Source organism: Monodelphis domestica, chromosome 7 (genome assembly GCF_027887165.1).
Source record: "Monodelphis domestica isolate mMonDom1 chromosome 7, mMonDom1.pri, whole genome shotgun sequence".
Classification (NCBI taxonomy): domain Eukaryota; kingdom Metazoa; phylum Chordata; class Mammalia; order Didelphimorphia; family Didelphidae; genus Monodelphis; species Monodelphis domestica.
The window spans coordinates 56,145,194-56,171,117 of record NC_077233.1 but is presented as its reverse complement, the minus strand read 5'-3'; the positions used below and the strand labels follow the sequence as shown (position 1 = coordinate 56,171,117).

At 40.2% G+C, this 25,924-nt stretch overlaps 2 protein-coding genes across 7 annotated transcripts in view; one reads left to right on the top strand and one right to left on the bottom strand.

Moving 5' to 3' along the window:
- Positions 1 to 10,113, bottom strand: part of IFT122 (intraflagellar transport 122) — an 80,424-nt gene extending 70,311 nt beyond the window's left edge. For 3 of the 4 annotated variants that reach the window (XM_007500255.3, XM_056804687.1, XM_056804689.1), the window contains exon 1: positions 9,832 to 10,050. In XM_007500255.3, coding sequence (XP_007500317.1) covers positions 9,832 to 9,872 — 41 coding nt within the window. In that variant the 5' untranslated portion in view covers positions 9,873 to 10,050. Of the gene's footprint in view, positions 1 to 9,831 lie in introns of all 4 variants that reach the window. The other variant, XM_007500256.3, reaches the window with a different exon arrangement.
- Positions 10,114 to 10,275: 162 nt separating this feature from the next.
- Positions 10,276 to 22,790, top strand: MBD4 (methyl-CpG binding domain 4, DNA glycosylase). 3 transcript variants are annotated; one of them, XM_016424499.2, is made up of 8 exons: positions 10,276 to 10,402; positions 11,976 to 12,202; positions 12,751 to 13,571; positions 15,671 to 15,745; positions 15,883 to 16,017; positions 17,841 to 17,990; positions 18,563 to 18,678; positions 20,784 to 22,790. In XM_016424499.2, exons 2-8 carry the CDS (start codon positions 12,105 to 12,107, stop codon positions 20,859 to 20,861), a joined length of 1,473 nt encoding a protein of 490 aa, XP_016279985.1. In that variant the 5' UTR covers positions 10,276 to 10,402; positions 11,976 to 12,104; the 3' UTR covers positions 20,862 to 22,790. The 3 variants fall into 3 exon arrangements, with proteins under 3 accessions (XP_016279985.1, XP_001376329.2, XP_016279984.1); XM_001376292.5 differs by lacking the exon at positions 10,276 to 10,402 and adding an exon at positions 10,496 to 10,978 and having other exon boundaries at positions 18,575 to 18,678; XM_016424498.2 differs by lacking the exon at positions 10,276 to 10,402 and adding an exon at positions 10,496 to 10,978.
- The last annotated feature ends 3,134 nt before the right edge of the window (positions 22,791 to 25,924 follow it).

The following is a 25,924-nucleotide window of genomic DNA, read 5'->3' as shown; positions in this document are numbered from 1 at the left end:
AAAAAAGCAATTTGCAAGCAATTTGATGTGGGTTATTATGCAAAATATATTTCCTTATTGTTCATTTTTCTTAGAGAATATCCATATAAAAACAAAACCTCCAAATAAAACTAAAGTGAAAAATTGTATGCTTTGACGTGCATTCTGATTCTAATAGTTCTCTGGAGGTGGATAGCATCCTTTGTCATAAGTCCCTCAGAATTGTCCTGGATCATTGTATTGTTGAAAGTGTCTAAGTCTGTCACAGTTGATCATCACACAGTACTGCTGTTACTGTGCACTATGTTCCCCTTGTTTGAGCAGGTTAATTTTTTTAAAAACTTGGAAAGAACTTCATAAGATAATGAATAGTGAAATGAGTAGAACCAAGCAAATATTGTATATGGTTAAAGATTTAATGATTGAAAAATAACTTGATAATATTCACATACATAAAATGAACTGAAAATGTAAACACAAAAGACATATATATACATATCCATTTGCCAAATGATGCCTTCTATGATGAAGGGAGGGTAGCAAAAGCCTGAGTTAACTGAAAATAAATTTAATTAATTAAAATAAAATGAATACAAGGGAAGGGCACTAAAACTGGAGAAAGGCCTTCTTGAAAGAGAAGACACTTGAATAGAGCCTTAGAGGAAGATAGGCACTTCAAAAGGTAGAGAAGAGAAAGGTAAACGAGGTAAGTTGTGTAGCCTTCATAAAAGGTGTACAAAGAAGAGCAAGGAGACCAGTTTGGTTGGAACAGAGAATGGGTAAAGGGGACTAACATATAATTGTTTGGAAAGATTAGCTGGAACCACACTGTGACAGGCTTAAATACCGATAAGAGAAGCCTATTCTCATTCTATTGGCAATAGGGAACCACTTAAGCTTCTTTACTAGGAAGGGTTATAAAGTCTGACCTGAGCTTTCAGAATATCAGCTTGGCAGATGTTTGAAGGATGGGCTAAGAAGGGTAGAAACTGAATGCAGGGAGATCAGTTAGGGAGTTATTGCAATTATAATCCTGAAGCAATGAGGACCTGGGCTAGGATGATTATGGTGTGAACAGAGAGAAAGAGATAGGAGACACTGAGCATGTGGAACCAATGAGATTTTAAAACCATCTGGATATAGGGGGAGAGTGGGTTAAAGTAAGAGTGTCAAGGATATCTCCTACACAATGAACTTCAGCAACTAAAAGAAGTGGTGTTGCCCTGGACTGAAAAAGAGAAATAAGGATGGACAGGTATAGTGAGGAAAGATAATAAATACTGACTTTGAAATATTGAATTTAAGATGCGTATTGGGCATTAGATGGCCAGCATATAGAATTGGGAGTCAACAGCATAGAAGTGATAACTGAACCAATCAGAACTAATGAATTCACCAAAAGAGAGTGCAGAGACAGAAGAGAGAGCTCAGGATAGAGTCCTAGAATACATTCACATGTAGGAGACAGTATACAGATACTGCAAAAGAGACTAAGAAAGATGGAAATTCAATATATTACATTATATAATGTCTTTCTTCTAAGGAGCACAAAGTACTGGGTACTTATAAGATGCTTAATTATGATCAATTCATCATTATGTAAAAAAAGAGTTCTCAATCTAAGGTCAGTGAACTTTTTAAAAAATATTCTGATAAGCATAATTCAATATAATTGGTTTCCTATAAATTTTATTGTATTGAAAACATGATTCTGAGAAGGGGTCCACAGGCTTCCCATGCCTGCCCAAGAGTCTATGGCACAAAAAAGGGTTGAGTCCCTGTTCTAAAATCACCTAACCCTCTGCTGGATCCAGAAAAATTAAACAAATAGCCCTCTCTAAAACTCATGAACCAAAGGGATAGAATCTATGCAGATAATTATAGTTACAGGATTTTAAATCAGAAGAGACCTAGAGTTCAACTCCTCATTTTACATGTTGGGGAATGTCTATGGAGGTGAAGAGATTTTGTCAAGATTGTACAGTGTGAAGAAGCACAGCTAAGGGGAGAGCCCTGATCTCCTACCTCGAAGGTGCCTCACAGGGCTCAAGGGACTCTCATATGCACAGGATAAAATCTTAGAGCTACAAACAATTTCAAGGAATAAGACAGATGATAGATATACAGACTGATAGATATAAATGCACAGATAAATGATAACTAGATATAAATATATAGATAGATGGCAGCTAGATGATAAAGGGACTATTAAAACAGGCACACCAATTCATTGTTAGAGTTGTAAATTGTTCAAAATGACATGGAAAACAATTTGAAATTATACTTAGAAAATCACTAAACATTCCCTCTGATCCAGTAATATGACATTTAGGCACAGATAAGTAGGTACCCATCAATTAGAAAATTCTCCAACTGTGGAATCTGAATATAATGGAATGTTATTGCACCATAAGAAATGCCAAATGTGAAAAATTTAAAGAAAATTGGGAAGACTGGTATGAACTGATAATAGGAAAAAAGTAAACATAACCCAGAGAATAATTTACATAATGACCACAATAATGTAAAGAAAACAACCATGAAAGGCATTAGAATGCTAATCCATGTGATGACCTCAAAGGACTACATGAAACATGCCCCCTACCTCCTCAGAGGTGTAGACTGTGTAAGTTGAATGAGGCACACATCTTGAAAAAGGGCCGATATTATGTTGATTTGTTTTGCTTGACGAGACTAATATTTTGGAAAGAAAGTTTCTGGTTGAGGAGAGTATAATGGCTGTCAGAGTATCAATAGAAGCAGGAAATGCAATGCCATGTCCAGCGAGTAAAGAGCTTTGTAGGGCAGTTTATCTGGAAAGGAAAGCAAGTGAAGAGCAATAGCATGAAGTAGGACTAGAAAGATAGGTGAGAATGAAGCTGTTTCTATTACACACCAGAGGCAATGGAGAGTTACTGAGGATTTTAAAGTAAGGAAGTAATACTAGGTTTCTCTGTTCTAGGTTTCAGTTTGCTAACTAAGGTACTAACAATCTTCTTATAAAACCTAATAGAGACATCAGTGAAGCTCCGTGATCAACTATAAGGCCTAACAGGGAACAAAAATAAGTAGTAGATGAGTTAGAGACAGGAAAAACTGAAAGCCCAATTAAGAGGTCAATGACATGGTCTAGATGGGAGGCAGTGGGGGTGGGCCTAAACCAGGGGAGAGATTGTTTACGTGAAGGGAACAGGACAGGTATGAGGCAGACACAGAATCAATAAGACCTGGCTGCTGATTAGATATGGAAAATGAGAAGAGATAAGAGTCAAAGATGACTCTCAGGCTGCAAACTGGAAGGATGATGATACCCTTAGCAGAAATAAATAAATAAGAATTCATTAAGTACCTACTGTGTGCCAGGTGTTGTGCTAAACACTGAGGATATAAATAAAATAAATTAAACAATCTCTACTGGAGTTTGAAACAGATCCCTTTGGGGTAAAAATATAGGCTCTATTTTGGACATATTGGGAACTGAGATGCATACAGAACATGTAAGTATATTGCTTTATATTTGATGGAGAGTCATTTAGATTAGTAGAGTGAAAAAGAGTATCGGAGTGATATGCTACTAAAAATTTAAAAGTTACAACATGAAGAAGATAGTGTCAAGCCCAGAGATGGAAGATTCTGAGTTCAAATCTATCCTCAGGCAAGTCCTACCTGTATAATTCTGGGCAAGTCACTTAATCTCCATTGCCTAGCCCTTACTGCTCTTCTGCCTTGAAATCAATAGATAGTATTAATTATAAGATAGAAGGAATTTTTGGTTTGTTTTTTTAAAAAGGGTTGCTACTAAGACAGAAAGTAAGAATAAAAAAAAAATTTAACCAGATCAGGTGATCTGGTTTTTATTGATCTTATAGGTACTAACAATCTTCTTATAAAACCTAATAGAGACATCAGTGAAGCTCTGTGATCAACTATAAGGCCTAATGGGGAACAAAAATAAGTAATATCCATTTTAAATTGATGGACTTGCTATATCAGAATTAAAACAATACAAAAAATAACATTTAGGCTGTGTGAGTTCATTGTTCCCTCATTCCTTCTCCACCCTATGCTTCTCAGAAGACCAGGCTATTAATGAAGATAAGAGTAATGTCCATCTCTGCCTAGCTAGTGAGTCCTATTGTATATAGAATATAGGATCCTTAAAGGGTAAGGGCTATTTCTTATTTGTTTTTTGTCTTGGTATCCCCATCAGCTAGCACAGTACCTTACACAGAACAGATACTTCTCACTTAATAGATATTTAATCAATCTGGCAGTTGTTGAATTCTGGCTACTAGAGCTTGTCCTAGCACTAGTTTTTTTTGACCCTGATATCTCTTAGCTAAAGAGGTTGTTCTCTGCTGTTCTGTGCTAGGCCAGGGTTCATTTTCCTGAGAATCCTCCAACATCCTTTAGTAGATTCTATGCATCCCCAATGAGGTCACCCTCTGATGATCCAAGGGTGTAAGGTGAGGCCTCAATTGGTCTTTGAAACCACAGGGAAGCTCTGTGACTGACTACCTAACTCAATACCTTTAAATCTGTTTTCTGATAGGTAAAATGTGGATGATAATGGTTACACAACCAATCTCGCAGAGTGCAGAATCAAATGAGAATGTGAAACACTATGCATGTGATAGTTTTAAACAATTTTAACTATAGTGTGCTAAACTATTGCTATTAGGATGACAACATGCCCACATATAGATATATTCACAATCTCTAGAAGAATCATCTCCTTATACAGGCAATGATAATCCTCTATTTTATATAGATGACAAAAATGAGGTCCTGATAGTTTCAGTTAGTCTTGCAAAAAACTGACTACCATCAAACCTGGCACATAATCCCAATACTCAATGATCTTGGAGCTGTTTCCAACCTGGGCCAATCCCCTCTCCTAGGAGCTCACTGTTGTGATGCTGACTTAGTCCTGACACCCTGAATGGCACAACTACTACAAGCTCAGAACTCCTTAGCTCAGGAAATCAACTAGCCTATAGTAGTTGGAATGACAAATATGCATTATCACACCAAGCAAAAATCAACATTCTTTTTACTAACCTTGCAAAGATCAGGTGATCTGTTCAGCATGACTGCAGTACCTTCCAAACTTTTTAGATGACAGCACTCTGTATTGGAAAGGCTTGGTTTTGCCTTTTCCTTTTTCCCAAAAGTGATATATAGCTTGGTTTTCACTAAGAAATAATTGTCACATGGGCTTTATCTTTTTCATTTCTTTTTAGAGGGCAGGGATACTGATTCTGTCTTTCTCATCTAGGCTAGAAGTAATACAATAGATACTCATAGGTCTAATCCCATTACTGATTGGCACTAGCTCCATCTCTTACCTGTGCCACTCTTCCCTTCCTTCAGCAGCCTAGTAGCCCCCAATTCCCAGAGGTTTACCATACTAGTGCAGGTCTTAGTGCAAATACTCAATTGGCTTCAACCCTCCTGCAGCTCAAGACTCTTGAGCTCAAGAAATCTACCTGCCTGGGGCATCATCAGTAACCAACTCCAGGAATACAGCACACCTGGCTTATTTCACCAAACTCTCTGGAATAACTAAAAGCATTCTGAATTGCTGCATCATCAAGAAATCTACATCTTCTTGATTTAGACTCCTATCTATAGCTAGGAGAGACACTTTCTCTCCTAAAAGATCAGAGGCAGACTGATCAGAGTCTATAAAAATAACTCAAAATTTTTAGTTTTTAGCCTCTGCTTGGGCTTTGTAAGAACAAAATCTCACCCCTGATTTTCAACACAGCAAGTATTTTATTAAGCACCTACCCTATACAACACTATGCTAACTGCTGGAGATGAAAAGATAATAATAAGACTCTGCTTATATCAACCTGTTGGGAAATGATACATATGCAGATTTGATACAAGGAAGAGAGTGATGACACAAAATAAGGATCCAGATAAAGTAATAGAGGATATTTGAAATGAGATAAAGTACTTTCATCTGGGAGAATCAGGAAAAACTTCATGGAGGAGATAGCTCCTGAGCCAAGATTTAAGGGTTTTAATAGATGGAAATTAATAAGTACATGCATATACAAAACCAGATAGAATATAGGAGCTCAGAAGCCCCTGTGTATCCAGTTTGGCTTGAATATGGAGACCATGAAGGAAACTAACATTATTTTGGCAGTTGGGAAAGAGATGGATGGAAGAGGAAGAGCCTGGAGGCAGGAAAAGTCATGTAGGAGATTCTTCCAATAGTCCTGGCAAGAGGTGAGGAGGGCCTGAACCAGAATGAAGGCAAAGCAAGAAAAAGAGGAAGAAGGAAGCATACTAGAAATGTGGGGCTTATAAAGTGAGAGATGTAGAGGCTTGATGGAGAAGAAAGAAACTGAGTCAGAGGTTTCAAACCTGAGTGAGATTCCCAACAGTAAGATCAACATATAAATTCTCAGCAATGAACTGACAAGTCATCCAGGCTTCACCAAAATACTGTGAAATACAGGGACTTCACTATTTTACAAAGCCATTTATTCTATGGTTGAATGGCCTTACATATCTAAAAGTACATGGATTGTTTCAGTTGAATCCATTTCAGTTTTAAATTAATATACTTTTTTATTCATACTCCTTAGAGGGAAATAGACTCTTTTCCTATCCTATGCTCATAAATAGTATTGTCAAATATATCCCCTAGTAGCTTCTTCAACCCACCCTCACAATCTGACATAGCCCAACAAAATGTATCCAGCATGTGTTTGTCACAGAAAAAAGGTCACAGAATGTTAGGTTAGGGATGAAAATGGCCTAGAAATTAACTAATCCAACTCCTTCATTTTAAAAGAGTAATCTGAAGCCCAGAGTGGCAAAATGACTTGCTTAGAAATTAGTAATAGGACTGTCCACTACAGAACTAAATGTAGTGGTGAAGTTTTCTTCAGTGAAGAGTGCTTATCTTTGAGGCAGTTAGAATTTAATAGGGAAGGCACAATAAACAAAGGGCACATGTGATCAAAATACAAAATAAACATTTTTTTAAATCACAGCTATACATCAATTCTGGCAGTTGTAGAGGCAACTAGAATTACACAAGAATGTCAGCTGTGTTTTTAAGGAAGAAATATCATTTAGAGAGAAAACAGAAATCTTTTTCAGATAAAAGAAAGGGCATGAGTTAAGGTAATCCATAATAAGCAGAACTTTTTGGCTGAACTAAAGGGCAAGCATCAGGTGTCAGATCAATGGTGTGGGAATTCAAAGTCCCAATGACATCAGTCTGAGAGGCACATGGGAGTATCTGCAGCTCCAAAGATGAGCCATGTACAGCAGAATATGCCTCAACCCGAGCAGCACTTGTATTTACTTTGTATGCATTTAGTATATATTTCACATTTACTTACAAGCTTCATCCCTAGGAAAAAGTGAGCCCCCACAGGCAGATGCAACAGTTTAAGTTGCCTCTGTATCTCTAACATCTAGCACAGTACCTTGCACATAGTAAGTGACTTAATAAATATTTGTTGTGAATAGATTTGAATCAAAGCAATGTCTTTAGAGGAAACTAATTTGGTATTTTGGTATAGAAGAAAGAATACACTATTTGGGATTGTAAGAGCTGGGTTTGAATCTCAACTCCTTTTTTATTCCTTGTACCATCACATACAAGTCATGTAAACTTTTTGAGCCTCAATTTCCCCATCAATAAAATGAAAGTTGGAAGAGATGATTTTTAGGATCCCTTACGGTTCTGAACTATGATTCTGTGGCATGGCTCTTACTCCCCATGTGACTAAGAAGTCACTTCACCACTATGACTCAGTTGCCTTTCTTGTTAGTTACATGAGGATAATATTTGTTTTTACAATACAAAGATTTGACTGAAGTAGTCTCTGATTTTCTATAATTTATTAGATAAGACTTAGAGTTGCCTGAAGGTCAGAAAGGTCTACAGAGGCATGTCCAGAATTACCCAGTCACACTAGTTAAGTCAAATCTTAAACTGTATCTACCATGTTATGATTATATTTGATTATAAGAATCAAAAAAGATAACAGCTACAACTGTGCTTTAGCCCAATGGATAGAGTACCAGGCCTGGAATTGGGAAGGTTTGAGTTCAAATCCAACCTCAGACACTACCTGTGTGACCCTGGGTAAGTCACTTAACCTTGCTTGCCTTGGTTCCCTCCTCTGTAAAATGAGTTGGAGAAGGAAATGGCAAACTACTCCAGTATCTGCCAAGAAAACCCCAAATGGGATCACAAAGATCAAAACAACAAAACACAAGTGAAAAAGAATAAGATCTTCCCATGGCACAAAACACAGGACACTTTTTAATATTACTCTTTATTAGTATTTTTACTGCCAGAAAATTCTACTTTCCATATCATTTAGGTATTTATCTTGCAATTATGGCAATGTGCATTTGATACTATGAAAGCTTTGCCTTACAAACCTTGTGATAGGTAAATAAATGCCTTCTTCCAGCTCTATAGATAATGTAATTAAAGGGATATCAGGGAAAATTAATTCAATTCTACTCAATCTTTATTAAAGGTCTTGTCTGTCTGAAGGAATAGGCAAAGCACTGTCCTTGTTACAAATATGGTAATAACATTTATATAAAAATGTAAAATTCAATTCAACAATTAACTATTGTTTTTAAGCACCTACTAAGTACCAGGGGCATTGTGCTAGGCATTAGAGATACAGCAACCAAAAAATAAAATAAGTCCTGCCCTCAGAAAACTTATATTGTATTAGAGGAAATAACAAGTACAAAGATAAGTAAATACAAAAGCCACACAAGAAGGGAGATGAGAGTCCTAGGTTCAAATCTAGCCTCAAGACACTTCCTAGCTGTGTGAACCTGGACAAGTCACTAACCCTAACAGTCTAGCCCTTAACCACTCTTCATCCTTGGAATCCATACTCAGTGTAGATTCTAAGACAGAAGATAAGGGTTTAAATTTAAAATAACAACAAAATATGACAATGGCGGGGGAAGATGGACATCAACAACTGAGGGATTTAGGAAAAGCATCTTGAAGGAGAGAGAAATGATGCCTTAGCTGAGGCACCATTGTCCATGGCCCTAGGGAAGATACAAAGAACTTTATATGCATTATTTCATCAGTGCCATTTTATAGATGAGCAAACTGAGTTTAAGTTGAAAGTTAAGAGACACACCCTTGGTCATCAAACTGAGAAGTATGGAAGATGGGATTCAAACACAGATCTCTCCTAACTCCAAGGCTCTTTTCTTTTTAACCCTTACCTTCTGTCTTAGAATCAATACCATGTATTGATTGCAAAACAGAAGAGTGGTAAGGGCTAAGCAATGGGAGTTAAGTGACTTGCCCAGAGTCACACAGCTGGAAAGTGTCTGAGGTCAAATTTGAACCAGTGACCTCCGGTCTCTTAAGCCTAGCTCTCAATCCACTGAGCTACCTAGCTGTCACCCCAAGGCTCTTTTCACTGACGTATCCTGGTGGACAGATCCCCTAACCGCACAGGCCCTACATTCTACTGGAGGAATGGGCATATGCCCTAGTAAGGAGGGAAGGAAAAGGGGAAACTAGGAATCCAGAGTGTCCATCCCACGAGGGATGAGCCCGATGGTGGCTGGGAGGTGGCTATGGGTCATTTTACAGATGGGGAGGCTGAGGCCCAGGGAGGGGAGGGAGTACCGGGCAATAGGAGAGTCGAGCTGGGGAGGCCAAGGCTCTCCACTTTTCCCTTGCCTCCTCCCTCTCTCCCACCTTCCCCCATTTCCCCTAATCCCGGATCCCGATCTAGGGTCCTGGGTAACCAAAAAGGCTCCTCTCAACCGTCTCCAGCCCCTGCAACTCCCGCCCTCCTTCTGGGCCTCCCCTCGGCTCACCACTGCTCCACTTTATCTCTCCACGTCAGGACGGCTCTCATAGCCGCTTCCCTCAGAACCCAGGCAGGGCCCTGGGTCTCTCAGTCCCTCCCAAACCGCAGGGGCCCGTCGGGAAGCCACTTTGGCTACCTGGGCTACCCAGGGCAACGGACATGCGCTGTGAGTTTCACGGGCTACCTAGAGCAACGCACATGCGCCGTGTGTTCCGAGAGCTAGCTAAAACAATGCACTGGCGCTGTGTTCCAAGAGCTTGCAAAAGCAATGCACATGCGCCTTGGGATCCGAAAGACAGAATGAAGCACATGCGCTGTTTGTTTCTACAACTGCCCAGAATTCTGAGTGCGCTTTAGGGATAAACTAGATTACGCATGCGTATAGAATTATCGAGGATGCGAGAGGAAAATGAGGGAAGATAATAGAGGAAAGGAAGATAACAGCAGTCCGGCAAAGAAGCCCATTCGAAATACATCCATCCATCTGCACATATACATGCACCTACGCACACGATCAGCGTTCCCTACGTAGTGAATTCACTGTGCGCAAAAGGGAATTAGGAAATGAGACCTTCAAGGTGCATTTGCATATGTGCGAGTTTGAGGCGGTTAGACGCCGATTATCTGCGCTTGCTCAGTGTCTGGGGTATTTGGCGGGAGCTGGGAGATAGGGTCAGGAATCATGTGACCTGCGAGGTGGACTCAAGATGGCGGCGCCCAGAATTCCTGGGAGAAGAGCAAAAGCAAGCTAACAGGCAGATCCCCTCGGTTCTGGGGGGCTCGGCTGGAGGGAGAAGTGTGGTTCCACGCCCCAGTGGCCGCGGCTACCCCTTCTCTTCCCTCCTCCCAAGTGGCCCGACCCCAGTTTCCGTTTCACGCTCTTCGCTCGACCCCACCCCCGCTTGGAGCTTCCTCTTTTTGCCCCTTACTTTCCCGCTGCCTCATTTCTCTGCCACGCAGCCCTGCCAAGGTGATGGACAGGTCCTCCGGGGCTGCTGGTGGCAAGGTGTTTTCTTCTTCGACCGCCTTCCCCTAGACTTGGATTAAGCGTCCACCCCTAGGAGCACCTGATACGGCCCCTTCTGTCTGGTCCAGTCACCTTCGGGCTTGCCCAAGTGTCCAGGCTTCGAGGACTGAGGAGAAAGGAAGAGCTGGTACGGTCCCCGCCCTTTAACCAACTTCATGGAGTGGACAAAGCTTTCATTTCGAAATGAGGAAAGGACAAGTGCACCCTCGATATCGAAATTAGGAGATTAGCTTGGAGTAGAAAGACACTTGAGAGGCCCAGGGATTTGAGCTGGGGCCAATTTAAGAGATTCTTTGACTGCTGGAATTGCAAGAAAATTTGAGTTCCTGAAGATCTAGCGCCAACTATTTACAGCAGTAAAATTGTAGTCGATATTTGTAATTATGCGTGTTTCATATAATTGTGACCTAAATTATGCTATAGGAGTCAAAAATATGGGGAATTTGGGAGGATCTTAGAAAGGTGTCACAGATGGTTTGATCTGAATCCAGTTGATCATTTAAATTCATCCCTCTTTTTCAGATGAAATAGTTGAAATAGTCAAGAAAAGTGAGACTTACCCTGGTCACAAAGCTGAGACTTCAATCTAGTCTCCCAACTTAATTCAATACTGGTTTTCCACTGTAATAACCTGACACTGTTAAATGTTTGTTTTTTTGTTATGTTCAGAGTACTCTTGCATTCCAGCATCAAACAGTAGCTCAGGAAACTTTTTAAAGTTAGCCAGGTATGGGAGAAGCAGCACTATACTAAAAATCTTGCTTATTAATTTCTAATTATCCAGATTAAAAAAAGTACTTGATTTCATACTTCATTGAAGATTTATAATAAAGTTGACTTAAAGAGAAACTAGAGAGGCAGCTAGGTAACACAGTGGATAAAACACCAAACCTGTAATAAAGAGAACCAGGGTTCAAATATAGAATTGTGACTATTTGTGGTACCTGATATTTAGATTGGGGACCTGAAGCCCAGACCTCTTTCCACACAGCATAGCCAAGTATTTAATTTGAGTCTTTCCTTTTATTCCAGTAACCATTGGTTCTTGCTTTTATCCAAATAACCACTGATTCATGTGCCTAGTTGAATGGGCAAGTCCAGTAATTTGTCATTTTCTCTTTCAGTCAGGAAATTATATCCCAGGAGTTGAAAAATGTGGAAAATGATGAGAAACAGTGACGGAAAGAAGAAAAGAAATAACCCTCCAGCTTCAAGAACCTAATTTGAGCAGTCAGTGTGTTGGTGGAACTATCATGGAACATTCTAAATCTATTCCTTGTGGATGGGAAAGGATTGTGAAACAAAGATTATCTGGAAAAACCGCCGGAAAATATGATGTGTATTTTATCAGGTAAATAAAATAGGAAGGATATCATGAATTATTTATTCAGCAAACATTTATTTAGAACCAATTCTGTGATGTGCCCAAGTAGATGAAAAATAAAAGAACAAGAATTTTATGATCCAATAATAAGTTTTTCTCCTTCCTTTTTTTGCCTGCATTGTAAGGCAGTGGATAGAGTGTAATCAGGAATATCTGAGTTCAAATCCTACCTCAGACTCTTACATTCTTCTAGCTTCTGTATGCCTCTTTTTCTTCATCTGCAAAATGGGAGTGATAATAATAGTACCTTCCTCCAAGGGTTGTTAAGAGGATCAAAAGTAGTATTCGTAAAATGCTTAGTACACTATACATATGCTTATTACTTTCTCCCTCCCCCATCTTGAATGGAAATACTTTTAAAATCAGAGTTTCATCATTTTCAACAGTAGAAATTAAATGCCTTTTATAGGTCTCAAAATGGAAATTCTTGATTAGCTATCTCAAATTTAGTTTGTTCCTCTTTTTAAGTTATTCATATTCATCAGTGAATCAGTTCTCTTTGTTTCCTTTTCTAGCCCAGAGGGAGTAAAGCTCAGATCCAAAAGTTCACTTGCATGTTACCTTCACAAAAGTGGAGAGACTTCTCTTAAGCCAGAAGATTTTGACTTCCGGGCCCCTCCCAAGAGTAACACTCCATCAGAATCCCCGCATCACATAGTGGAAGCACAGTTCAAGGTGGAGCAGAACTGCCTGAGCCCAAAGCAGAAGCTTAGGAGGCCTCATAGAAAAGAGGAAGATGTGCTTCCACCCCCATATAGGGTTTCACAGGTACAGGACCTGAGTAGCGAGCCATCTTACTTTACTTTCAACCATCAGCTCCAGAAGGGTGCTAATGTCATTGACTCTCAAAATCTTAAAAAGCCTACAACTACAAAAAGGAGTCACATTAAGGAAACTAAGAAAGCATATAAGAAAGGTCATTGTGGTTCTTTTCAACAACAAAAAAAGGCAGCATCTGGTAAAGAAGTGATTTTTGTTGCACAAGATATTCAGCTTCAGAGAACTGTGAGTAATTCTGAGGACAGAATGAGTGACAAGAACGTAAAAGAGGCAGATGAAGAAAAAGAACCAACAGATAAAGTATTGGCTTCAAGCTCTTATTCCCAAATGCATATTGCACAAGTAGCTTCATGCACAGAAAATACTTTATGTGCCAACAAAGTTTCAGAATATAAAGAAAAGGGTGGGCGTCCTTCTGTAGAATCTGAAAAGACCTTTATAGAAACTGAAGGAAAGAAGGAACATTTGCATGCTGACATTTTGAAATGTAATTCTGAAATAGACAGTAGCAGCGCCCAGGATGAAAAAGACTTGACTTTTGTGACGAAGTTTCAAGGTATACTTGTGTTTTTGAGAACTACTAAAAATTTCCTTGGTGGGGAGTTCATAAAGCTTGTTGTTATTCAGTTGTTTTCAATCATGTCCAACTCTGTGACTCATTTAAGGTTTTCTTGGCAGAGATACTGGAGTGATTTGCCATATCCTTCTCCAACTCATTTTATAGATGAGGAAACTGAAGCAAGCAGGGTAAAGTGACTGCCCAGGATTACACAGCTGTGTGTCTGAGATTGGATTTGAATGCAGGAAGATGAGTCTTCCTGATTCCAAATTTGATGCTCTATCCACTGTGCCACCTAGCTGCCTCCTTAAGCTTACCATTACAGAATTTTGTGCCATATGCTTGAATGTTGATTAGAATTTAAGAATCTAAGGTCTGGAGGAAATTCAAAAATATTCCATACCATAGGCCCCCAGTGAGTAGGTCACTATTGTGTGTGTGTGTTGAGGGGAGTTCTTTTTCTAAATATAATTTAAAATTCTTACACATTATAGAACTGACTGTGACAGGATTTTTATTTTGATAAATCTAGGAAAAAAAAGAGATCTAGACAAATGTTGCCCATAATTTTTATATTAAGATGGGTTTTCCTTTTTAATCTTTCCCTAAAGGCTTTCTAAACTGGTAACCTCTGCTGCCTCTCCCAACCCTGGAGGCTCCCTGCTTAAGCAGGCTCTGCTTTATTCTTTGAGGGTTAGGAATACCAATGGGGAATAGAATGTGACTTCCTCCTCTCCCTCCCTTCCATCTTCTAACATATTAGCAAACCCCCTGGGCTAGGGTTTGGCTGAATGGGCCCACAAGGGTCTTGTGCTTCATTTTGTTCTATGTGAACCAGTAAGTAGGCATCAGTTTCTTTTCTGTCCTTCAGGTTATATCTACCAATTGTTTATGTAGAAATCATGCTGGGTGTTTTTTTAAACTTGATATAAGTGTACTCTGAAATGTTTCTTTAAATAATTCATGACTGTCGTCATGTGGTTCATCTCTGATTTGCAAGCTACTTTTAATACAGAGACCAGAGCTTAACAGTGGTTTACTTGATGATGATGCCTCAGTGGAGAAGAGATTCCATATATCATCTCTAAACGGTGACTCCTTTTGAACAGCTCTGAGTAGTTTATTTCATTATGACAATGAATACCTCTTTGCCCCACTAAAGGCCTCCTCCAGTTGTGGTGTGTGGAGGTGTCCCAGGTTCTCTATGTATATGCCAATAGGGTGAGCAGAAGCCCTGGCAGGCCTCACCAGACAGAATCACATGGCAGGGAGTTTGTAAAGAGTATTCTTGTTCAAATATAAGATAGACTGGATGGTGGTCTCCAGCTCTGAGATTCTGAGACTAGAAATAGAACACGTTTCGGGTGTTCTGCAAATGTGTTACCATTAAGAGCTGATTTCAGATTAGAAGATTTATCTGCAGTCAAGGAGATGGTTTAATGGAAAAACTATAGAATTCAAAGTCCTTACTTATTTCACATCATAGAACTGAATATCAGAATGAGATCATCTGTGTTGCTTTGGCATGTTTAAAGTGGTCTGTAACTGTCAGTTCTTACTCAAATTAAAAAGAGTAAATGTAAGAGTTTTATAGAAACTTCTCAGGAGAGCTTTGATAACAGTGTAGAAGTTATCAGTTACATTCCATAAACAGTTCCCTTGGGGTAAATGCTTTCAGCATTTAAACCTTTCAGGAAGATAGAGTGCTCAGTCACCATATGCCTGTATGGTGTTTAAGTTATTTTTACTGCTTATAACCCCTTATATTATGAAACTTTGGGCAAAAATTTCCCTTTCCTTTTTATTGTTTCTGCTCCCCTAATGTTTAATCATGAATTTTCTAAATAAAAATAAAAACTGGCATTTATATAGCACTTTGCAGCACTCTTTACAAATGTTTTCTCTTTTGATCCTCACAATAATGTCAATGGTAGGTGTTATTATTATCGTCCATATTAACAGTCAAAGAAACTGAGGCAAAAATTAAATGACTGGCCCAAGATCGCATGGCTAATAAGTTTCTGATGTTGGATTTGAACTCAGGTCTTCCTGACTCCCAAGTCCCAGACTCCATCCAATGTTAATTTTCTTTCCAGAAAACACCATCCAGCGAACCCAAGTAGAGAAAAGGAAAACCAGCCAGTATTTCTCCAACAAATACAACAAAGAAGGTATGGGAATGTAAAATTGGATTCTAAGGCCTCTTTGAGTATCTAGCAATATGATATATTTGTTTAAATATATATAAATATATATATATAAATATTATATAGATATAGATATATATAAATATGATATATTTGTTTAGCCCTTAGTCCACCTCGACGGAAACTGTTTAAAAAGTGGACTCCGCCTCGGTCTCCTTTTAATCTTGTCCAAGAAACACTCTTTCATGACCCATGGAAGCTCCTCATCGCCACCATATTTCTCAATAGGACCTCAGGTAAGGGAGACCACTATGATCTCTGTTTTGTAGCCCTGTATTAGTAGAAGGAAAGCATGATAGGGTGATCAGGAGACCTGGTTTCTAAGCCTGATGTAGCCACCAAACAGATATCATTTGAGCTTACAAATTGTCTCTCTGGTCCTCAGCTTTTTGGTTTTTAAAATGAGGGGTCTGGACCAGATGATAAACAAGGTCCTTCTTTCTGTCTTTTAAATAGGGGCTGAAAATGTCTTCTTCATTTTTCACCAAGATACTTTCCTGCTTCTATGAAGAACCCTCTAGGTTTTAGTCCTTAATGGAGCTATCATTGTTTAACATCATCCATCCTATTAAAACTATTTCTCTATATTTTTCTTGGAAACCTGTGATTCTTAGATCATGTCACCAAGCTCCTTCCTCTGTTGCTGTGGTCTCTAGAGCTACAGCTCCTCAAGTTTCACCATTTCTAAAACATTTTTTTCTGTTATTTGCTCTTCTCATTTTTTCCTCTCGCCTTAGAAAGGCTTCAGTGAGATTTTCTATGGTTTTTTTTCTACATGGCTTTCATTCTTCATCTTGAATTCTCATGTTCATCATCTTGAATTGAACAATCTTATTTCCAGTCATTGGACCTTCCCATCCACCCTGGATGTACCTATCTACCCTCCCTACATTTGTTATCTCCCAGGTTAGAACATAAGCTCCCTGAAAGAGGAGGTACTGACTCAATTTTTTTTTTACATTTGTATCTAGAGTGCTTAGCATAATGTTATGGTTATAATTGAGAGACTGGCCATGGATTTTATTATTTAATTCATTAAAAAGGAAAAGAGGAGATAGGTGAGAGAGGGGAGGTAGATAAATTTTATGGAAGTTTTACCCTAATCTAGGTTCTCTATTTAGCTTGCTGTCCCACAGCAGCCATGTGGGCCACCCAGTCAACACCAACATGGAAATAGACCGAATCCGGGCTTGCCTCAGTTTATCAAATTTTCCCTTCGCACACCAACTCTCACATGTCATGGCTTGTGAGCCAACTATCTCCTTTCTCCTTTACCTGGGCCTCCCAGGGTAATCACTGGGTCAGAGGGCTTAATGAGGTTCTTAACACCTCTGCATCTTCTTACAATATGCTACTAGATATTCTAGCAGTAGTCAGTCTTATTCTTCTAGAGATTTCTTATTGTATTTATTTATAATTTTCTTTAGACTTTCTGTTAGTTTTTCTTTTGAAGGTTTCTGCTCTTTTCTCTCTTTATTTTTATCTTTAATTTTATTTGCTGCATTTATTATTCTTTTTTGTGATCAAGGGAACTGGCTTTAGTTGTAGTCGCTCACTTTGCCAGGCCTGCCAGAAGCTCAATTTCTCAATTTTGTGCACACTTCTTTCCAAAAGTTCCCTAATATATTTTGGCATTTCAGCTTTTTTTTTCTTAGCTATAATTTTATCATTTTGTTACTTGGGTCAGATAATATATATCCTTCCACAATTAATATCACACTGAGCCCTTACTTTTATTTTATTTTTTAATGTTTAAATGTTTCAAGCTGTTAACCATTAAGTATTGGTTTTTGAGTGCAGGTAGTTGCTGGTTTCAGTAATGATTGCTGGAGGCAGTGCCACTTAGCCTGGCCTAGCAGAGAGGACTGCTCCTGGCCCGATCACCTTATTTCTCTGGGTGTCATCTATAAAATATGCCCAGGAGCATAAAGGTTCAACCCCAGAAAATCTTTTTCAAAAGTAAATCTGCTTTGAGCTTCACAGACTCTGAATGAGAAAGAAGCCAATAGAAACCTACCTTCTTGAATGACTATATTCACCAGCTGTCATTTTTATCTAGGCAAGATGGCAATACCTGTGCTCTGGGAGTTTCTGGAGAAATATCCTTCTGCTGAGGTGGCAAGAACTGCTGACTGGAAGGAAGTGTCCGAACTCCTCAAACCTCTTGGCCTTTATGATCTTAGAGCCAAAACGATTATCAAATTCTCAGGTATTTTCCAGATAAACATGAAAATATCAAACCTTCACGGACAATCACAACTAAAATGCTAGCATCCTGTTCTACCATATTAATGGAATGAATCCACTGAGCACAGGCCTGGACACAAGATCTTAAAACCAGTCCACCTGTCCTGAGCCTCTGTTTGCCAGTAGGTCAAACAATAAATAGTCAAGCCCTTAACAAGAGACCATCACTTTAAGAGGCTGTTAGGAAAAATGCAAATCAGTGTAATGTTAAGTTCCTGCCCTGCAGGTGCTTAGAGTCTAATCAAAGATCAAAAATGTAAATGCAAGCAGCAAGATGATCAAAAGTACCACATGGGTGCCCTAGAACGTGTGTGTCCCAGGCGTGCAGAGAAGAGAGCTGCTGGTCTCTTCTCCCTGTAGATTTTGTTCCCTTAGGAGCAAGTGACGTAGTGTGCACAGGTGAACAACTGCATGGGTGTCAGATCATTTAGTAAATGCTAAGATTGTTAAGGAAGACTTCTGGCCTCTTCCCTTCTCTTCCTATCATTAGGTCCCCTTTACTTGGGGCTTATCAAACCTGCTTATTTTTATAAGTCTTTCCACTAGATGAATACCTCACGAAACAATGGCGGTACCCAATCGAACTGCACGGGATTGGAAAATATGGCAATGACTCTTACAGGATTTTTTGTGTCAATGAATGGAAACAGGTAAGGGAGGCTCCGTACCTAGAAGCCTTACTAACCCACAGCCTTTGTGTCTGAGGAAGAAAAGCCATTCATTGCAGCTAAGCGCTGCTGCCACGGCAGCTGTTGGAGGGTTTTACGGGACGATGGGGTCTGGGGCATCCAAAGGAGATCCCCCTGTTCCCTTGCTTAAGGACATCTGCCCTCTCTGGCTGCTTTCAGCCCTGTCCAGGTCACACCCCACCATGCCCCAGTTTTAGAAGGCACCTTCAAGGGCTTCCAGACCAGTCCCAGCCTGATTGACTCTTAAGTCCCCATAGAGATGGGGCGGAAGTGGGAAGAGCCCAGGGCCCAGCTTTGCCACCACCTCACTGGGCAGACTTGGGCAGGGCGCTTTCTCCCTTTCTCTCTGCCTCTGTTTCTTCATCTGTAAAATAGTCATGAGCATTATTGCTGTTATAACGCATGGGGGGCCTCTGCTCCAGGCTCATTCTGAGAACAGCGCTTTGTGGACTCTGGTGCCGTGCCATTGGGAGCCACGAGCTGGCCTGCTGACAGCATCCCCTACAAGGTTAAACCCAGTGCTCCGACCGCCTGAGTGGCAGCAGACAGGAGACTCCTCAGGGGGAGGCTCGTTTTCATTGTGAGGACGTTCTTACAACTGTCAAACCAAATCTGCCTCCCCTAATCCGCCCACTCCCCCTAGTTTGGCCCCTGGGTAGAACAGAGTGCCTCCAGTTCTTCTTTCCCGAGACAGATCTGGGATTCCTTAAGTGATCTTCTTATCCGTTGCCTAAATTTCTTTGTCTCCAGGTAAAATCTCACCAGGTCCTTGCACTTCCTTGCATGATGTAGTTTTAAGGGCCTTCACAACGCTGGCCTCCCTCCCCAGGAGACGCTCTGATTTGTCCTTACTGCTCATGTAATGTAGCACCCAGATCTGAACACAGCCCTCCTGTGGTCAGTCTAACCAGCTTAGAGCCCGATAGGGCTCCTGCACCCTGGCTGGGGGTTCATGCAGCCTAAAGCGGCGCTTGTTTCTCATGTTGGGGGACATCTAAGTCATGCTGCTGATTGATACGGACGTTTCAGTCCCTAAACTCTCTCAGCCCCAGCCGTGTCTCCAGCATCTTCCGCTTGACTTTTTCTGAAACGGAGACCTCCCCGAGTGCAAGGTTGGCCATTAAGTCCTATAGGTGGGGGCCCCAAGGGTCTGGGTGCCATTTTAAGCTTTACTAGATTTAATTTGTTACATTTGGGTTCATCTCTCCAGCCTTTGAGAATCTTTTTGTATCTCAATTCTGATGTCTCATATATAAGCACATTCTGTCTTCATTTAAAAAGATTAACGAGCCCTCCGGTACACACCACCAGAAGTCTCCCTCTGGAGTGCTAGCATTCTGTGGATCAGCTCCCCTTCGGTTTGGTTGTTTATAAGTGTTGAAGCCACCTAAATGCCAGGGACAGCTGGGTGCCCTCATCTTCCTGAATTCAAATCTGGCTTCAGACACTTACCAGTAGGGTGACCTTGTACAAGTCATTGCATCCTCAATTTCCTCATCTGTAAAATGAGCTGGAGAAGGAAATGACAAACCAGTCCAGTATCTTTGCTAAGAAAACCCCACATGGGGCCACAAAGTCAGACACACCTGAAATGGCTAAACAACAATAAATATACCATGATCCGATACGTCATATCCTTCCTTTTTGTCCACAAAATATTGTGAGGTCTTACTAAATGGCATCTTTCTTCACCTTCCTCAGCCCCAAAGACCCTCCTGCTCCCTCCTCTCCCCTCAGGATCTTTCAGATTGGAAGAGCCTGCACCGTCCCCATTTGAATGAAGCCACTGAGGTCCAGAGGAGTTCAGTGGCTTAACTACAATCATATAGGTAGTAAAGTAGCAGAGACAAGACTTGAACCCATGCTATTAGATGAGATGCCAACATCAAACTAAAATAAAACAGGAGGGTTGGGGAGCCCTGCTTAAAGTGGACTGTGAGTATGACCCTGGTGACTCATTCTAATGAATCTGCTTCCCATCCTTTCCTTGAGAATGCAATGAACAGAAATTAATATTTTAGGTTTGTTTCTGCTTATTTCTTTTTTTCCTTTTTTTCCCTTTCCAGGTCCATCCTGAAGACCATAAGTTAAATAAATATCATGACTGGCTCTGGGAAAATCATGAAAAACTAAGCCTTAGTTGAAAAAAGTGAACATATTAAACTAGATTTCTAGCGGCACCACGCCTCCCTTTTTGAAGAGCATGTGGTCCTCCCAACCACTCGGCACTCTGCCTTCACAGATTTAAATCACAGCAAACATGAATGGGACGGGTACATACATTTTATTAAATACTCGCCGTGCTCTCCACTGTTTTCTTAAACAGATGTGCCAGAAGAATGCTCTGATACTTTTTTAAATAAAGAGCAATCAAATTTGACTTCTTTTTATAAGGTTTGGGGATTTTTTTTCTTGAAATACTTAATTTCAGGCTGATTTTGCACAGGAAGGAACTTGTATCACATTTAGACCTGGAAAAAAGGATGCCAGCGATCCTCTAATTTATATTCCTTCTGATTGTGGGATTTCACCTCTGTGTTAAAAAAAAAATCATGAAATTCTCCACACACTGACTGAAACCAGAATTCCACAGTGGTAAAGCTTCGATTGGTGTCACAATTCAAATATGGAAACGGGGAACAAGGAATGCCTATCAGTCACCTGTATGTGTATATACGTATGGATGGTTGATAGGTTTATATATTATTACTTCTTTGAAATAGACTCTAAGAAGGGCAGCTATATATATATTTATATATATATATATATATATATATATATATATATATATATATATGGGCAGCTAACTCAGTGGATTGAGAGACAGGCCTGGAAATGGGACATTCTGGGTTCAAATGTGGCCTCAGATACTTCCTAGCTGGGTGACCCTGGGCAAGTCACTTAACCTCAGTTACCTTCCCCTTATCACTCCTCTGCTTTGGAACCAATGCTCAGTATCAACTCTAAGACAAAAGGTAAGGGTTTTTAAAGAAAAAAATGGATTATAACGAGGTACAGAAAGACTGAGTATCAGTAAGTATAGGTTTATTTATTGTGAACTAATAGGGGAAATAAGCAATGACAAAGCACTTAAAGTTCCGAACGTCCTGGGGGGGATCACTGTACCCTGAAGTCCTTCTTACCTCTTCCCCACAGGTGCAGTTCTGTCTCAAATAAGATTCCTGTCCTGATGGGTCTCTTAGACTCTCTATTAATCCCCGAGTCTTCCAGGATCTGCAAAGGTCATGGAGAATTGGGGACTTGCCTTTAATCTTGTGAGCCCCAAGACCTGAGTTGGAAAAATGCCAGCTTTCATGATCACACACACCCCTCCGCCCCAGCCCCCCAAAGAGTGGCCAAGGGCTAATATCGGGGTCACAGCAGTGGCTCCAAGCTCAAATAGAGGTGGCAGCCATTCATCTGCACATAAGGATGCTCATAGGGCTGTGGGCTTCATTGTTAGGTTTTTTTAACCCTTGCCTTCCATTTAGAATTAATACTATGCATTGGTCCCAAGGCAGAATATCAGTAAGGGCTAGGTCAAGGATCAAGGGATTTACCCAGGGTCATCCAGCTGGGAAGTGTCTGAGGCCAGATTTGAAATCAAGTCTGACTCTCAATCCATTGAGCCACCCAGCTACCCCCATCTCTTGAATGACTACTAGAGAGGTCCCTGTCCTAGAGACACTCTGGTCCTCACATAATGCTACCCCTCCCAACCCTGGTGTGACATCACAAAGGAGCCTGGGGAGGTCACTGCCTCCTGGAAAAACTTTCAGTGTTAAAGTGAATTTTCTTACGTAATTTTTACAAGATTGCCACCCTGGGGGAATGGGGGGGGAATAGAGTCACTGAGCATTTTTTCCCTTTTTTTAATGCACAGAAAAGAACAGAAAGAAACATAACAAGTAGGAAGCTGCATTTTCAATTTATTACATGCTTAAAAGGAAAAACAAGCTGTATACAACAGATGAGCAGTTTTCTTGACAGTTTTCTTTTTTGGTTCTATGTAAATGTAAATACCTGTTTTATTTCTCTCAAGTGCAAAATAAAATGTTTTTAAGACCAAAAAATTGCCTTACTACATTCAGGGTATCCCAAATGTCTTAGTTTAAACTGTAATAGTGTAAAACCACTGAGACTTTTGAAATATCTCCGAATTGTTGTGGCTACCTAGCAAAGGGGAGTATTCTGAGGGAGATTCCTGAGGTCACCACACACCTAGTTATCCTCACTGGGAAATTATTAGGGGACTGTGTGCAGTCCAGGGAAATGACAGCTGGCTCGTGAGTCAGAGGACTTGGGTTCATATTCTGACTTCTGCTGGGTGATCTTAGACAAATGACTTAACTTCCCCAAGTGAGACAAGAAATGCCAGACCAATACTGTATAGTGCTTCCAAGACACAAGAGCAGTAAGGGCTAGGCAGTGAGGATTAAGAGATTTGCCCAGGGTCACCCAGCTAGGAAGTGTCTTAAGGTCAAATTTGAACCCAGGACTTTTCCTCTCTAGGTCTGGCTTTCAATTCACTGACCCACATAGCTGCCCCTTCTAGAAGTATGTCTGAGAAACTGGGGAATAGAGTCTTTGTAATGCTTTAGTTTATAAGCTTCCTCCACTGTACTTACACTTTGGAGAATCATTGTAGCCAGCCAGACTTAAGTAGCTTTTACAAAGAGTTATGCAGAAGCAACAAGGTGGCATAGTGGATAGTGCACCAGGCCTAGAGATGGGAAGTCCTGGGTTCAAATGTGGCCTTAGACTCTTCCTATTCTGGGACCCTAGGCAAATCACTTAATCCTGTTTGCCTCGCCCTTGCCCCTCTTTCCTAAAGTTGATACTAGAACAGAAAGTAGGTGTTTGATAGAAGGAAGGGAGCAAGGAGGAAAATGAAAGTTAGTTGGTGTGAGCATTTATGCTTCAAAAACTGGCAAATGCTACACACATCAGGGTTTTATTTTACTTTATTTTTTGTTATCTAGGCTTAAGAAAGTAATGAAAATATTAACAATGCAGATTAAACTTAAAAGTGTGTCCTAAGTACATTTTTTTAAAATATATTTTATTTGATCATTTCCAAGCATTATTCGTTAAAGACATAGATCATTTTCTTTTCCTCCCCCCCACCCCCCATAGCCGACGCGTAAGTCCACTGGGCATTAGATGTTTTCTTGATTTGAACCCATTGCTTTGTTGATAGTATTTGCATTAGAGTGTTCATTTAGAGTCTCTCCTCTGTCATGTCCCCTCAACCTCTGTATTCAGGCAGTTGCTTTTTCTCGGTGTTTCCACTCCCATAGTTTATCCTTTGCTTATGAATGGTGTTTTTTTCTCCTGGGTCCCTGCAAGTTGTTCAGGGACATTACACCACCACTAATGGAGAAGTCCATTACGTTCGATGATACCACAGTGTGTTTGTCTCTGTGCTAAGTACATTTTTTTTGAAGAGCCGATTGTCAAACATTTACCAGCATACCCTTGGGTATTTACTTAGGAATTACAGTAAGAACAGCTGGTAGAAATATCCTCTCAATCTTCTACAGATATATACAGAATGCAGAGAAGAGTAAGCTCATAAAAATGTTAATTAAAAAAAAAAAGGAAGGTCATGCATGGAGAGCATGTATGGCAAAAGGGCAACTCTTGATAGCCCCTGACTGATGGATGTACTTTTTGCCCCCTTCTCCTTAAGCAAGTATCTTCTTTTGACTCTTAAGAGCCCTGAATCTGTCCAGTCTGCCCTTGGTCCCAATGCATCCAGCCTCTGCTGTCCCAGGGTAGGTTCACAAATGGAAAGGTGAGAAGTCCAAAATCTTCCTGATTGGAAAACTCACTTGGAAACTCGCTATGTTCCCCCTCTGGCCAAAGAGGAGATTGGGGGAAGGGGGAGAAGGTAGGAGAGATTTAAGTGCTCCCCTTCTACCACAACCAACTTCTCAAGGGTTTTCTTTGGAAGACTGCTGCTCTTCCTGTCAGATGTTGTAATCAATTGGGTTTTGAACTGACCTTCTATTTCATAGATTGACCCACAATTACAGATACATAGATAGATAGATAGATGGGTGGATAGATAGATAGATAGATAGATAGATAGATAGATAGATAGATAGATAGATAGATAGATAGATAGATAGAATCATAGATAAAATCATAGTTTATAGATAGATGATAGACATAATTATGTTTATAGATAAGATATCCATAGACCACATTAAGTTTCCTTAGCCAAATTCAAACTTTCCCATCAACTTCATTCCAGTTCATCTAAGGATATCTTGCACTAAATCTAGTGTTAGTTTGATTAGTTAATTCTCACCTCTTAGAGGCGTGCAATGCCTTACCACTTAAAGTGGAATGGAGTGACTTTGCTGATTTATTCAACCAACTTTCCCCCTCCATTTGTCTTGTGATCTTATCTTCCCAAGATCCCTGATCACCAAGCAGAATCTACATCAAATCAATGATATATGTAAAACCCAGTGGAATTGCTTCTTGGCTCCAGGAGGGGAGGGAAAGAACATGAATCATGGATCCATGAAAAAATATTCTAAATTAATTAATTTAATGATTTTTTAAAATCTACATCAAAGTACCCATTTTCACATTACAGTGTAAGTCAGACTTCTGACTAGAATATTTGCTCAGATCTCTTAGGGTCAGTCCTGGGCCAACTCTGAACTGGCCAGAATTTTGTGGCATTTAAGATGGTATTATGGACTCAAAAAACAATCTGTGAAGAGTATGGTAGCAAGAGGAAGAAGAAAGAACCCATAGCATTCCACCCTAGCCCTCGAGGAGTTTGTAGCCTAAAAGGGAAATAAAACACACATGTATACAAACAAACAAAAAAACTAATGCACAAAAACTTGATTTAGGAGCAAGATAAAAGACACAATGAGACTGGATGGGGGAAGTATAAAGTTGTCATTCAGTTCTGTTTGACTTCATAGACTTTGTCCAGGGGGGTTTCTCAGCCAAGATGCCGAGTGGTTTGCCACTTCCTTCTCCAGTGTGTCCCCATTTTACAGAAAAGGCAAACAGGGGTTATATGACTTCCCCACTGTCCCACAGCTAGGCAATGTCTGAGGTTGAACTTGAACTCAGATCTTCCTGACTCCAGGCCTGGTGCTCTATCCATGGCGCCACCTAAGTTACTATTATTACGTGAGGTTTGTATCACCGGCAGCACCTAACAAAACTCCCTGAC